The sequence below is a fragment of the Dipodomys merriami genome, unplaced genomic scaffold (assembly GCF_024711535.1).
Source record: "Dipodomys merriami isolate MVZ:Mamm:240054 unplaced genomic scaffold, mDipMer1.0.p SCAF_8, whole genome shotgun sequence".
Taxonomy (NCBI): Eukaryota; Metazoa; Chordata; class Mammalia; order Rodentia; family Heteromyidae; genus Dipodomys; species Dipodomys merriami.
In genome coordinates this window covers 10,803,190-10,818,752 of record NW_027206401.1, presented here as the reverse complement: position 1 = coordinate 10,818,752, position 15,563 = coordinate 10,803,190, and the positions used below count along the sequence as shown (strand labels likewise).

Genomic DNA, 15,563 nt, shown 5'->3' with positions numbered 1-15,563 from the left:
AAAACTAAATATTAAGAGGGAAGAAGATTTTCATCTTTCTCTCTAGAATGTTAATTCTGGGAAAAGACTTTTGTGTTTTATGTTGTATATCCTCAGACAATAATGCCTAAGGGATTCAAGTTCATTGGAACTTTCAAAAATGAAGTACAAGGCAGCCACTCAGTTCTTGAGCACAGTGTCCACACTGGGGCTTGAACTCATGACCTGGGCGCTGTTCTCCTAGCTTTGTCACTCCAGGGATGCTCTGCCATTTCAACCACACCTCCACTTCAGCTTTTTTTTTTTCCTTCTGATCATGGGGTTGAACTCTGGGCCTGGGCACTGTCCCTCAGCTCTTCAGCTCAAGGCTAGCAGTCTACCACTTGTGCCACAGAGCCACTTCTGATTTTCTGAGTAGTTTATTGGAGATATGAGTCTTAGGGACTTTCCTGCTGGCTTTGAACCTCAATCCTCAAATCTCAGCCTCCTGAGTAGTTAGGATTACAGGCATGAGCCACCGGCACCCCGCTGCAGTTCAGCTTTTTATTGGTTAATTGAAGATAGGAGTCTCACACATTTTTCTGCCTGAGCTTGCTTTGAACCCTGGTCCTCAGATTTCAATCTCCTCGGTATCTAGGATTACAGGCTTGAGCCACTATCATCAGGCACATTTCTGCTTTTTAATAATAGGTATCTTCTGGGGCTGCTTGCCTCCCATGCATGAAGCCCTGGGTTCCATGCTGTGGCTCAAGTGGTAGATCTGTGGTCTTGAGCAAAAGAAGCTCAGGGACAGTGCCCAAGCCCTAAGTTCAAGCCGCAGAACTGGCAAAAAAAAAAAAAAAAAAAGGAAAAAATAGGTATCTTCTGATAAAAGATATTCGCTGAACATGAGCATTTTAAGTAAATGTGCCCAATCTGGAGCTCCAAAACAACAGATATCCACGAGGCTATTCTCCTTTGCAGATACAAGCGGGGAGGGCAGCGTTTGCTGAGCGGGTGCTCGGGTCCCGCTCAGTCGACCGAAGATCTCCGCCCGGGGCCGAGGGTCACGGCGGCGCTGACGACGTCGGTGACCCGAGAGGGCTGGGGCAGTCGGGAGCCGGGAACAGAACCGGGGGCCCGGCCCCACAAGCGCTGGGGAAAGGGAGACACTAACCTCTCCGCAGGAAGAGAAGAAGGAAGCCCCCGGATCGCAGGATCGCGCCGCAGCGCCGAGCGGTGACAGTCCCGGCCGCAGACGCCCGCGTCCCGGACCAAAGCTCACGGTGAAGTACTCGGGACTGGCGCCTGCTACTGCGCAAGCGCACGAACTTCGAGCTGGGCGGGACGTGAGCTGCCGGGGCACGTGACGTGTGGATCACGTGACCCCGCCGCCGCGACCTCTTCCGCTCTCCAGGTTCTGAGACCTCCGGTCCTGGTCTACTTCCGCCTTCCGTCCGCTTTCTTCTTCCGCTCTCCTGACCGCCCCCCGCGGCTTTTCTTCCTCCCCGCCCCGCCCTCTGCGCCGCTTGCGTCCCCGGAAGGGCTCCGCGCGCCCGACCCAGACGTTGTTTGTTCGGGCCCCAAATAAAGTTTCCTCATTCAAAAGCAGGTTTCTTAAAGCCACACCGCCCCTTTTCCCGACTCCTTCGCGGCGGCACCGCGACGGTGCGTGGCGCCCGACGCGATGGCGGAGCCTCCGGACTTTCTCTCGGCCCGGGACGTGGGGTTCGTCTCGTTTTTCTCTTGGCCACTTTAGCGGGGAGCCAGGCCTGGCTGGGGACTGTAGGCAGCGAGCGGCGGGCGCCCGCTGCCCCGAGGTGGCGAGTTCAAGTCCCGCCGTGCGGCTCCGCGACCCGAGGCCGTCCGCGCGGCGCGCGGGCCACGCCGGTAGCGGTCACTTGGGAACATGCGCCCGGGGTCTGGAAGTTTCTTGAAAGCCTCGGCAGTGTGGAGAGGCGCTCCTTCCCGGCGCGGGTCGGATTAATTCATAGTCTCCCAAGTTATGACAGTGACGGCGAGTGGTGGTTGCCAGGCTCCCGGAAGATGCCTGAAACTCGAGCCCTCCGGGAGCGTAGCTGCCTTTCCCCTGTACAGTAGAAGAATTAACAGAACTAGTCACGCCACAGGACAAGTACCCGGCATTGCAATAAAAGTTACTCAACACTTAAACTGTTGACTTGAGGAATTTTCCATTTGATCTAACTGGCACCCGGGTACGGGCAGATGACCGTGATTGGGGGCTTTGAGTGCACGCGAAGTTTCCACCGCAGTGTGTGTGTATACACACATACATGTGTGTATGTATATGTACACATACACATATGTGCATATGTGTGTATATATATATATGTAGCAGCATCCCTGTGCATACGTTGAACAGCCAAGTTCATATTCGAAATCGGCTCTTGAAAATGTTGCAGAGAACATTTAGAAGAAAGTGACCCTCCTTAGACAGGAAGTAAACTGAACCCAGTGTGGTGTTCATGTCTCCTAAGTAAAACTGATTCTGGTATAGAAAAAAGGGTAGAATGGGAAAGATAGGAACATGTGAACAGACTTGGGAGAGATTGCGACTGGAGGCATCCTGATGACTTAGTTTGCAGTGACACTTTGAAGGAAGTTCTCACATTTTAATGCCCTGCTGTAGGAAACTGGTGTACCTTTTTGTTTGTCACGAAAGGGAATTTTTAGTTAAATAAGGCATTCCAGAAACTAAAAACTGGCCAACCTTCTTGTGTCAAAGCTACTAAGCAATATATTTGCATGTGGTTCTTTTCTAGATCATTTGCATATATTACAATGAAAGACAGAACACCACAGATTTTAACCAAGGTTATTGATACACTGCATCGACATAAAAGTGAATTTTTTGAGAAATATGGAGAGGTAAGAATTATGCTTAATTTTGTTAATTCCTCAGAATAATAGTAGTGGAGGTTTAAACGCTCATGTAAAATGTAAAAGTTGATATGAGCCAAATTATGTGGCATAATATGTTGTTATAATTGTCAATGATAGAACAGCTATCTCCAGTTCTGAAGAGAATTGTGCTTTAACAATTTAGTCTGTCAGTTATTTAGATTTCATACCATCTTTTCTAACAGACAAATGGCTAGTTGACTTTCTTAGAAAAGCTTTTACAGTTTCAAGCATAGTTGAATTACAATATTTATATTTTTAATTTGAAGTCTGGGGACCCAGAAGTTCAGATTGCTAGGCAGAGCTCAAAGTAAAGGACAGCATGATGGATTGGCACATTTGGACCGGTGAAGTAAAACATTCATTGGTGTTCAGAACAGAGAAAGACTTGAAAATAACCTTGTTTAGGTACAGGTCTACTTGTCAATTTAATTAATGGAAGAGGTTCTAAATTACTATGTTATTGGAGATGGAGGCCTTGATATGTTCAGGTCCAACAGAAATCTGTGTTTGTATGTGGAGGAGTGTGCCATTGCACTTGCATGTGTGTGTATACTACGGCACCCATGTGCCAGTACTAGCGCTTGAACTCAGAGCTTGGTTACTCTCACTTAGTTTTTTTGCTCAGCACTGGTGTTCTAACACTTGAGCAACACCTCTACATTTTTTGCTGGTTAATTAGAATCTCAAATTTGTCTGCCCCTTGAACCTCAATCCTCAGATCTCAGCCTTCTAAGTAGCTTTTCTTACTCCACCTTTTTTGTTGTTGTTGTTGTTTTTTAGCAGTCCTGGGATTTGAACTTAAGGGATTTGTGCCAGGATAAGTTCTACCAGTTGACACTTAAGCCAGTTCCAAGTGGCAATAGAAATCTTTGGATTGCCAGGCACTGGTGGCTCACAGCTATAAGCCTAGCTACTCAGGAGGCTGAGATCTGAGTTTCACAGTTCAAAGCCAGCCAGGACAGGAAAGTCTATGAAACTCTTATCTCCAATAAACTACTCAGAAAAAGCTGGAAGTGCTGTGGCTCAAGTGGTAGAGCACTAGCCTTGAGCACAGAAAAGCTCAGGGACATAGCCCAGGCCCTGAGTTCAAGCCCCAAGACTGGCACTGAAAAAAAAAAAAGAAGAAATCTTTGGGTTATATAATAGACTGAAAGATCATGTGTACACCATATATTTTCTTGAAAAAGTTCACAGCCAAGATTGAGAGAAATGTTGGGTGGTGTTTGTTCGCCAAATTGAAATGGAGCAAGACAGTGCTCAGGCAATATGATGCATAATGTTGCATTTCTTTCTAAAGTAATTCTGGCATAATAGAGAATCTCCTATTATTTTCTTTTCCTTCCCCCCTCCCCCTCCCCCTCCTCCTCCCCCTTCTCCTCCTCCTCTTCCTTCTCCTCCTCCTCTTCCTCTTGTAGGTCTTGGGGCCTGGGCGCTGTCCCAGGCAGTGCAATCTCTTCCTTGAGCTCTTCAGCTCAAGGCTAGCACTGTACCACTTGAGCCACAGCTCCACTTCCAGCTTTTTCTGCTTATGTGGTTCTGAGGAATCGAACCCAGGGCCTCATGAATGTGAGGCAAGCACTCTACCCCTAAGCACCTTCCCAGCCCTATTATTTTCTTTTTTTGACATAGGGTCTCACTGTGTTGCTCAGGCTGGCCTAGAACTAGGGATACCTGGATTGCTAGGATTACAGGTGTGCAGCACCTCTTCTAGCTTCTTATTATTCTTTATTGCTAAGATCTAGCTTGTCTTGGACATTTACTTTTCTGCTCATGTATGCTTCCAGTGTTTATCCCATAAGTTTGATTTTGTTTTTGATAGAAGCACATGTTCACACTCAAGTATAATTCAGCCAAATGTGGTTGTCTGAGGTTTTGGCTCTATGTTCCTACAATTGTTCGGTAATTTTTTTTTGACTGGAGTGACCCAAAATGTGGTAAGTCTTAGTATATTGCTACGTGGGCTGTGTGCTCATAAATGTCAGAGGACTGTGGGGCCTAAGGGAAAGAAATCTATTAATAGTCCCTTTAGCTCTACCTTGTTTCACATTCTTCTGGGCACAGGACAAGACCTAGGAAAATGGCAGCATTAGTAAAGTCTGTTCTTAGTAGTCTTAATAGTCTTCTCCTTGTGTAGACCTCTCCTATCTGTGACCTCTCCCCTTAGGCCAATATGCTTTCTAAGCTCCCTAAACCCCCAGCTGCAGCAAAACCACACTTTTTCCTCAGACTTTCAGTGTTACAATTTCCTGCCCTCCCGTCTCAGTAGTCAGAGGCCCAGACCCTTGGATAACTGCTTGGTCAGCTATGAGACCTTCGGAGATGGAGCCTGGTGTTGTCCATCCCTGTTTGGCCCTAGGCAGTGTCTGACACACATGGGATTCTGTAAATGTTTACACTGAATCAAAGCAATGATAAACTGGCATTGACACACAAATCTTAGTTCTTAGAAACTCTGTAATCTAGACTGGCTTCAAATTTGTAAGACCTCTGCCTCAGCCTGCAAGTGGGGGGATAATAGGGATAATAGTACCTCTAAAGGGTACTTAGAACCCTATGGAAATCTCAGTTGTAATTTCTTGTTAAATGGAAGTTGGAGTGAAAGGATTTAGGGTAGAGGTCCAGAAGAGGCAGAATTCCTCTTAAGTTCCTAAAACTTAATTTTTATGAACTCTTCTCTTTTCTGTACTTCAGTCTTTCCTTCTAGCAGCAAAATAGATAATAGATTCTACTTGGGAAAACAAGAAAGGATGGAGCTTTGGGGTGTGGAGATTGGAGAAATGTTTCTATTGGAATATTATAATAGGAGCCAAATTTCTTTAATATCAATATGGTTATAATGATCTTATAAAAATACTCAGCTGGGTTTGAAACTTATTTCCTATATTTTGTTGTATGTGTATCTTATTAACTATTGATTTTGTTTTTTGAGACAAGGTCTTGCTGAAATACCCAGGCTAGCCTTGACCTCAGCTTGTAGCCCAGTTTGGTCTTGATTTCAGAATCCTGTTGCCTCAGACTCCTGAGTGCTGGTATTGTAGGCTTGTACTTTGTTTGTGAGTTCTTGTTTTTTGTTTGTGTTATATTAGTACTGAGGCTTGAACTCAGGGCTTTTCACTCTTGATTAGATTTTTTCTGTTCCTCACTGACTCATTTGAATCACACTTTCAATTCCAGCTTACTGCTGGTTAATTGGAGATAAAGTCTCAGATTTGTCTACCTGGGCTAGCTAGAAACCACAGTCCTCAAATATTAACCTCTGAGTAGCTAGGATTAGAGATGTGAACCTAAGCCTAGCCTTGCCCAGACTGCCTCCCCTCCCTTCCTTGGCTCCCCTCCTTTCCTCTTCTGTTCCCTTTCTTTCCCCTCCCTTCTCCTACTTTCTCCTCCTTTCTTCCCTTACCTTTCCCCTCCCCAAAATTATAAAGCACTTAGGAAAAAGAAGGCAGGGAAGATAGGGCATGAACATGTTAAGAGGAAATCTGTATGTTTTCACTGAAAATGCTTATAAGAGTTTATGGAAAACAAAATGCAGGTTTGTAATATGGTATTTTTTATTCTTCCTAAATTTAGGTTAGGTCTATAAAATTGTGTTATCCTAGAGAAATATGTACGCAAACACAATCTTTTTCTTTTTGATTTTCATAGGTTGGCATGGAAGCTGAAAAGAAAGCTATTTCCCTTCTTTCTAAGTTACGGAATGAATTGCAGACAGATAAGCCCATCATCCCCTTGGTTGACAAATGGGCTGATACTGACATATGGAATCAATACCTGGAGTATCAGCGGAGCCTTCTGAATGAAAGTGATAGGAAACCAAGCTGGTTTCAGTCCCCGTGGTTATTTGTAGAATGCTACATGTATCGCAGAATTCATGAAGCCATTATGCAGAGGTAAATGTTTCATCAACAAATAGCAAAGGTTTAAATTACTTATACATTATTGAGAGAGAGAGAGAGAGAGAGAGAGAGAGAGAGAGAGAGAGAGAGAGAGAGAGAGAGTGTGTGTGTGTGTGTGTGTGTGTGTGTGTGTGTGTGTGTGTGTGTGTGTGTGTGTGTGTGTGTGTGTGTGTGTGTGTGTGTGTGTGTGTGTGTGTGTGTGTGTGTGTGTGTGTGTGTGTGTGTGTGTGTGTCCTAAGGCTTAAACTCAGGGCCCGGATGCAGTTCCATTTCCAGCACTTTGGTGGTTAATTGGAGGTAAGAGTTTTATGGAGTTTCCTGTCCAGCTGGCTTTGATCTCAGCCTCCTGAGAAGTTACGATTATAGGCATGTAATCCTATGCCCAGCCACTTACACTTTTTTGAAGTTGTAAAGGGTAGGTTTGAATAGAAACAAGTGAAAGCTTGAATCCATTTGAGTTCAGCAAATATTAATAGTACTGTTGGACATTTAAATGCTGTCAATTGAATAGATTCTTGACAATTGTAATCCACAGGCTTATAGTACATATGAGATGGCCTATCAAGTATGAACTTATTTAGGACTCTTAGAAAGGATTCACTTCTACAATAAGACAAGACCTGTTCTAAAAGTATATGTTGAGGGCTGGGAAGGTGGCTCAGTGGTACAGTGCTTGCCTTGCATGCCGGAGACCCTGGGTTCCATTCCTCAGCACCACATAAACAAAAAAAAAGAAAAAAGCCAGAAGTGGCGCTGTGGCTCAAGTGGTAGAGCGCTAGCTTTGAGCTGAAGAGCTGAGGGACAGCGCCCAGGCCCAGAGTTCAGGCCCCACTACCGGACCAAAAAAAAAAAAAAAAGTATATGTTGATCCATCTTAGGGTAGAGTGAAGTCTATCATTAATTATCAGGAGTAGAGTACTACTCAAAAACCCATGTTGGCTGGGAATGTGGCTTAGTGGTAGAGTGCTTGCCTAGCATGTATGAAGCCCTGGGTTTGATGCCTTAGTATCACATAAACAGAAAAAGCCAGAAGTGGTGCTGTTGCTCAAGTGGTAGAATGCTAGCCTTGAGCAAAAGGAAACCCAAGGTCAGGGCCAAGGCCCTGAGTTCAAGCCCCAGGACTGGCAAAAAAAAAAAAAAAAAGCCATTTCATGACCCTGATGCCACATAGACTGGTATTTTACTTCTATCTAGAAATTAACAACAGGATATGCAAATGAAAGAGCATGGCTGTGTTTCAGTGAAACTTTATTTGTAGACACAAAAAAAATTGAATTTTATATGTCACAAAACACTGTTTTTCATTTGCATTGTGTCCATTCAGAAATGTAAAAACCATCCTTGGTCTATGAGTCATTCAAAACCAGTGGAGGGCCTGATTGGGTCTGAGCTATTTGCTGCTCCCTGCACTCGACCCCTGTTCCCAAGTAGTTTTTTGCCCTTTTAAGTCACCTTGAGAGACTGACTCAAGTCAGCAACAATGCTGTCCTTGCTAAAAATACCTTTGTGTCCTCTGGAATTTCTTTCAGAGCCAGTTTATAAGCCTCAAAAAGAAATAAAACAAAAAACCAATTGGTTTTGTTATATTTTGGGTCATTACTCATTTTACACCCCAAAAAAAGTTTTTATTCAGTGTGATGACATATTTTATTGCATTGAAATTGCTCTGAGTGATTTGGCTGTTTTTAAAAGTGAACTATGACGATATGTATTGACAGGACACTTTGATAATGTGTCACAGGTTCTGAAGACAATTCCAGAGGGGAAATTGCAAAAGTGCTTTGGGCAATGGCAGCGTCCTTGGAATAAAGGTGTAGCCTCACCTGGTGACAGTGCCCAGAGGAGGCACCGTCATGTGCTGCATAGATGCTGGTATGTTGTATTAAAAAATCAGTCCCGGGGCTGGGAAGGTGGCTCAGTGGTAGAGTGCTTGCCTTGTATGCCTGAGGCTCTGGGTTCGATTCTGATTGCCACTGTGAACTCAGGGTCTCATCAGATATCTAGCTTTGAAAACAGACCTTCCATGATTCTTTCTTTTTTTTATTTTTTATTTTTATTGTGAAAATACTGTACAGAGGGGTTACAATTACATGGGCAAGATAGTGAGTACATTTCTTATCAAGCATTGTAGCCTCCTCTTGTTTACCCTTCCCATCCCTTCCCAGCCTCCCCCCCGCCCCCCCCCAATCCCCCCCCCCACCAAAGTTTCCATGATTATTTCTTACATAAAGAAGGTCAGTGTCACCTTTTCTTGTTGCCCACTGAGAACTAAAGCTTAACATTCCAAGAGAAGCCAGAAAATATGGTGGTTTGAAGGAATATCGATCTCTTTTCAAACCACACAAACATTTGTAAACAAACTGTTAAACACTTATGTAGATACAGAGTGTTGGAAATAAATAGGCCAACCCTTGTTGTTATGGAACTGTTAGGGAATATAGACAGTCAAATAATTGTAATTGCAAACTAGGAGGTGGTATGAAGGATATGTACAGGGAACTAACAGAGAATGTGATTCTTCAGTAAACCTCAGGGAAGTATGGCCTTGGACACTGGTGATTAATCTATGCCTTTGTGTGTACGTGTACACATTGTTCCTGGGGCTTGAACTTAGGAACTAGGCACTGTCCCTGAGCTTTTTTGCTCAAGGCTAGCATTCTACCACTTAAGTCACAGCTTCACTTCTAGCTTTTTGGTGGTTAGAGAGAAAATCTCATGGATTTTTTTCTGCCTGGACTGGCTTCAAACCTCAGTCCTCAGCTCTCAGCCTCCTGAGTAGCTAGGATAAAGGCATGAGCCACTGGCCCCCAGCATAACTATAGCTTTTAAACAAAATACCCATTTTCTCTTGGAATCTCTTCTGGAATCTCTGTTGGATAATTAAAGACATGGTCACCAAATTATTTACTACTTCTAATAAAATGTTTAACTTGGGAGCCTCTGCCAATATATTAAAATGAATTTGGGGAGTTATTTTTGTATAATTGTTTATTGAGACAAGATGGTGTTTTCTTTCCTTTTGAGTTGCAGTACTGAATGTGGAAAGAAGGAAAAGAGGGGGTGAGAGAAGGAGGGAAGAAATAAATGACAGACAGGAGGATTTTTTTAAACTTTTGTTTTTTTTTTTGCCCGTCCTGGGACTTGTACTCAGGGACTAGGCACTGTCTCTAAGCTTCTTTTGCTCAAGGCTAGCACTCTACTACTTGAGCCACACCACCTCTGCTGGCTTTTTCTGTGTATGTGGTAGTGAGGACTAGAACCCAGGGCCTCATGCATGCTAGATGCTAGGCAAGCACTCCCACTGAGTCACATTCCCAGTCTCAAGGAGGACTTTTATAAATGTCCCACCTATGCTTTTCTCCTACTGTAGCCCACCACTTGATGACTTTGATGTGTTTAAAGAATCCAAAGAGCAAAATTTCTTAGAGTCTCAGGAGTCTGTCAACGTTTTATGTACTTACTTGCAACAGCTGACAGTTGAAGACCTGGATGAAAATCAGCTGAAAGATGAATTTTTTAAACTTCTACAGGTAAAGATCAAATCATCTGAATGTTTTTAAGTGCTAGTAAATACTGACTTAACTATTACTTTACAGTTTGGTAATGTATGTATTATAATAGTTGTTTTTTAATACTAGTTTTTCAAATTTATTTTTACTCCCCACTGAGTATGCCATGTCTAGATACCCATACTTTCAGGAGTAGTCTTTGAATATATTCTTGTCCTGTAACTGAAATACATTGTGAAGAAGAATGAAAAAAAGAAATAGCCAGGGGTTGGAGTTGCGGCACCTCTGGAACTAGCCAGTGAAGGAAAGCATCAGGTACTGAGTTTGAACCCTGGTCTTAGACTGAAAAAATAAAGAAGGATGAGTGCCAGGATGTCTTCTGTCATCTAATTTGGCAAGCTCCTCCCCTCTCCCCCCACTCAGCACCCACATAAATATGAGACACATACTCAACTGTCTACTAAGCACAGAGAATGGACAGGAAGACATGAAGTGTAGTGAAAGTGAGACTTCAGGGAGACTAATGGCTAATGGTGGTCTTGTAATATGGGGAGGGGGGCAGTATGCCCAGACCACTCACAATAAGCATTTTATTCTCTTAGTGCACAGGCCCTCCCCTGACTCCTCATTAGCTGTGAGTGCTCTGGGGTGTACAGTCTTCCTTGATGTGGCCTAAATTTCACTTAAAAAAAAATAAGGTACCCATCTGTCTCCCCAATTTAAGCTTTTATTTCTTTACAGTTTATTGTCTTTATTTTCCCTTGTCAGTTGGCTTCTCCCTGACACCCTTATTTAATAATACTCTTGATTGGAACATGTGTTTTCTTTTTCTTTTCTTTTTTTTTTTTTTGTCTGTCGTGGGGTTTGAACTCTGGTCTTGGGCACTGTCCGTGCACTCTTCAGCTCAAGGCGAGTGCTCTACCGCTTGAACCACAGCACCACTTCTGGTTTTCTAGTGGTTTATTGGAGATAAGAGTCTCACAGACTTTCCTGCACAGGCTGGCTTTGAACTGTGATTCTCAGATCTCAGCCTCCTGAGTAGCTACCATTACAGGTGTCAGCCACCGGCGCCCAACTTGGAACATGTGTTTTCTTAATTTTAGTAGTTTTGTTACTGTGTGTTTTGTTTCTTTTCAAAATGGGCTTTTGCTATATGGCCCAGGCTGTCTGTGATCTCCTGGGCTCATACAGTACCCCTAACCTGAGCCTCCTCTCATGCAGCTGAGATGACAGATACGTATCACTGTGCATGGCCACATGCCTAATTTTAAATCACAAATGAGATTAGGGTCTGTTTTGGCTACTATTTTTGAGTACTTTTATATGCAAATATTGGGTACATTATTAACCAAATTATTTATATGCGTCATGTTAGTTAATTAGAATAAGTCGGTGAGGAAAGTCTTATGATCTCATTTTTCAGTCACCAAACCTGAGCCAGAGAGATCTGACTTGCCGGTGATTATTCACTGAGGATACTGGGATTGGCTCCAGGTTTGACTCAAAGCCTATAGTCCTAAACATGTATTTTTCTTTTCTTTTTCTTTTCTTTCTTTTTTTTTTTTTTTTCTGGTGCTAGTCCTGGAGCTTGAACTCAGGGTCTAGGCTCTGTCCCTTTGCATTTTTGCTCAAGCCTGGTATTCTATCAGTTGAGCCATACTTCCACTTTCAGCTTTTTGGTCGTTAATAGGAGATAAGAGTCTCTTGGACTTTCTCTGACCAGGCTGGCTTTAAACTGCATTCCTCACTTCTCAGCCTTCTGAATATTATAGGCATGAAATTTTATAGGCATGAACCATTGGTGTGCGGCTCTGTGAATGTTGTAAAATTTGTTTTATTTTTGCCAGTCCTGGGGCTTGAACTCAGGGTCTGGGCACCTGAGCTTTTGCTCAAGGCTAACACTCTACCACTTGAGCCACATTGCCATAGCTTTTTCTGTTTATGTGGTACTGAGGAATCGTACCTAGGGCTTCATGCATGCTAGACCAGCACTCTACCACTACGCTACATTCCCAGCCCCATTTTAAGAATTTTGTTGAAATAATTTTATGAATACTTTAGCAACCCTTTCCCATCCCTTTTATAATATGGTTTTTTGTTTTGTTTTGCTTTGGGTTTTTTGTTTTGTTTTGGTACCAGTCCTGGGGCTTGAACTTGAGATTTTGTGCACAAGGCCAGTCCTCTACCTCTTGTGGTACAGCTCTGCTTCTGGCTTTTTGGTGGTTAACTGGAGATAGGAGTCTCATAAACTTTCCTGCCCAGGCTGTCAGATCTCAGCCTACTGAGTAGCTAGGATTACAGGTGTGAGCCAACTGTGCCCAGCTAGTTTATGTTGGTTATGTAAAAGAAGGATGACTTTCTGTATTTTTCTTTTTCAGATTTCACTCTGGGGAAATAAATGTGACTTGTCTCTATCTGGGGGAGAAAGTAGTTCTCAGAAGACTGATCTACTGAATTCTTTGGAAGACTTAAAACCTTTCATCTTAGTAAATGATATGCAGCATCTCTGGTCATTGCTTAGTAAATTGAGAAAAACAAGAAAAAAAACATCCATAGTTAGAGTAGATTTTGTTCTAGATAATTCTGGGTTTGAACTTATTACAGATTTTATATTAGCTGACTTCTTGTTGTCCTCTAGATTGGCTACTGAGATTCATTTTCATGGAAAAATGATTCCGTGGTTTGTTTCTGATACTACTCTACGTGACTTTAACTGGGTGATGGAGCAAGTAAAACATGGTAATCATGAGCACCTGGCCAAGTGTGGGGGTGATTGGGAAAAGTACGTGCAAGCAGGAAGATGGGTTTACCACGATCATGTATTTTGGACTCTGCCTTATGCATACTGTGCCATGTTCCAGGTTGCCCCTGACTTATATGCTGAACTACAGAAGGCATGTCTGATTATATTCAAGGGTGATTTGAATTATAGGAAGCTGGCAGGTGACAAAAAATGGGAGTTCACTGTTCCATTTCATGAGGCTCTGAATGGCTTCCATCCTGCACCTCTGTGCAGCATAAGAACACTGAAGGCAGAGATTCAGGTGGGTCTGCCACCTGGGCTCGCTGAGCAGCTCACAGCTTCTGATCCCAGCTGGCTGACCACGGGGAAGTATGGCATATTCCAGTTTGATGGGCCAGTTTGAATCCAGCTGTGTAGAAAGGTCTTTGCACCCTGGAAGCGCACTTGCTGCCCGTGGGTGACAATGGCCCCACCACACTGCTTTGGGAATGGAGGGTTTTAAGCTAGTGGCTGATATTTATACTTGTGCCAGAATTTCAGAAAGTATTACAAGGTAAACGTATAGTTTCCAAATAGCTTTAAAGAACTTATTTCTAATTTGGGGAAAAGCAAATTATAAATAAATTCTCCTTTATAAGTTAGTTTTGTTTTATTTTCTTAGCATACTGCATGGTGTTTGATATTCTAGGGAGCATGGAATTTAATTTTGAGCTCCTAGAACAATGATTATTCAGTGAAAACATACATTTTAGTGACTCTTTGTAAAGAGATTCATTTTTTACAACTGTGATGCTTGAACATATAGGAGTGATACCTCATAAGTGAATTACAACTCCTGTTGTCCTTGAACTGTCTCATTTTAATAGTCTCTTTTATTGCATGTGTTTGTGTGTTGACTGACCTGAAAAATGAATGCCAGGAAGCACAAAATTGAACAGTGTAACACATACATTTTATTTATGCTCGCTATAATCACCTGAAATGATTATTAGCTCTAAGCATTTTAAATGAACAGATTTTTAGTTTTCAACTTTAGAAAACTGCTTTACATAGAAAATATTCCTATGCATTGAATTTATATAATACCAACAAGGAATTCATTTTTATATTACACATTTTATTGTTCATAACCACAGATATTAAAAACTAAAAATTCATGTCAGTTTGTTTTGAAACTGCAGTTGGAATTGGAAATGTTTTCTTGCACTGGAATAATAAAATGAGTTGTACTGAAAAATCCCACTGTTTTTATTTTTCCTCAAGAGGGGGAAAACCAAGAGAGGAAAACTAAAACTGAGATCTAATGAGATAATAAAATTCATAATGGCTGGGCACTGGTGGCTCATGCCTATAATCCTACCTACTCAGGAAGCTGAGATCTGAGAACTGTGGTTTGAAGCCAGCCTAGGCAGGAAAGTCCATGAAAAAAAAATTATTATTTTTTTGGTCAGTTTTGGGGCCTGAAATCTGGGCCTGGGTGCTGTTCCTCAGCTCTTCAGCTCAAAGCTGGTGTTCTACCACTTGAGCCACAGCACCACTTTCGGTTTTTTCTGCCTATGTGGTGCTGAGGATTCGAACCCAGGGCCTCATGCATGCAAGGCAAACACTCTACCCCTGAGCCACCTTCCCAGCCCCCTCCATGAATTTTTTTTTTTTTTTGTCAATCGTGGGGCTTGAACTCTGGGCTTGGGCGCTGTCCCTCAGCTATTCAGCTCAAGGCAAGCGCTCTACCACTTGAGGTACAGTGCCACTTCTGGTTTTCTGGTGGTTTATTGGAGAAAGGAGTCTCACGGTCTTTCCTGCCCAGGCTAGTAGTAGCTAGGATTACAGGCGTGAGCCACCAGCTTCTCCATGAAATTTTTATCCCGTTAATCACAGAAAAAGCTGGAAGTGGTGTTGTAGCTCAAAGTAGTAGAGGACTAGCTTTGAACAAAAGGAGCTTAGGGACATATCCAGGCCCAGAGTTCAAGGCCCAGGACCAGAAAAAAAATTGTATAAAGCAGCCTATTTCATTTTATTGGTACTGGACCTTGAATTCAAGGCCTGGGCACTGTCTCTTAGCTTTTTTGCTCAAGGCTAGTGTCTACTACCTGAGCCATTGCTCCACTTAGCCAACTTTTTGCTTGTTAATTGGAAATAAGAGTCTCATGGATTTTTTTCTGCCCTTTTTGGCTTTGAACCGTGATCTTCACCTTTCAACCTATTCTGAATAGCTGGGATTACAGATATGATCTGGTAGCTGGCCCAAAATGTTACTTTTAATGGCTACATTTATTTAATCATAATATTTTGTAGTATAGATTAACTTTTTCTCTATAAAAACAGAATGAACATTTGGGTAAATGCCCAAAAGTGGGATTGCTAGAATGACATTGCCCCATTTGTTAGGAAATGGAAAAACTTGGAAAAAATTATATTAAGTGAAGTAAGCCAGGCCCAAAGAAACATAGGTCCCATGGTTTCCCTTATTTGTAATATCTAGTATATGTATGAGTCAAGCGGAAAAGGTCAGATAATGTGATGTCAGGAAAA

General features: G+C 42.7%; 2 protein-coding genes across 4 annotated transcripts in view; one reads left to right on the top strand and one right to left on the bottom strand.

The window, feature by feature from the left end:
- The window catches only part of Rmnd1 (required for meiotic nuclear division 1 homolog), a 29,796-nt gene extending 28,412 nt beyond the window's left edge, over positions 1-1,384 (bottom strand). The window contains exon 1 of one of the 3 annotated variants that reach the window (XM_070010626.1): positions 1,136-1,384. The gene's annotated coding sequence lies outside the window, so the exon portion shown is untranslated. The remainder of the gene's footprint in view (positions 1-1,135) is intronic. The other 2 variants (XM_070010625.1, XM_070010624.1) reach the window with 2 other exon arrangements.
- Positions 1,339-15,563, top strand: Armt1 (acidic residue methyltransferase 1). The gene is made up of 5 exons (XM_070010627.1): positions 1,339-1,686; positions 2,742-2,847; positions 6,529-6,773; positions 10,150-10,309; positions 12,667-15,563. Exons 1-5 carry the CDS (start codon positions 1,646-1,648, stop codon positions 13,432-13,434), a joined length of 1,320 nt encoding a protein of 439 aa, XP_069866728.1. The 5' UTR covers positions 1,339-1,645; the 3' UTR covers positions 13,435-15,563.

Excerpts from the sequence above, each read along its gene's own strand:
- Armt1 (XM_070010627.1), top strand. The coding sequence starts at position 1,646 with ATGGCGGAGCCTCCGGACTTTCTCTCGGCCCGGGACGTGGG. Across the intron at positions 1,687-2,741 it reads CTCTCGGCCCGGGACGTGGG|ATCATTTGCATATATTACAA; the intron begins GTTCGTCTCGTT and ends GTTCTTTTCTAG. Across the intron at positions 10,310-12,666 it reads AATTTTTTAAACTTCTACAG|ATTTCACTCTGGGGAAATAA; the intron begins GTAAAGATCAAA and ends TTTCTTTTTCAG.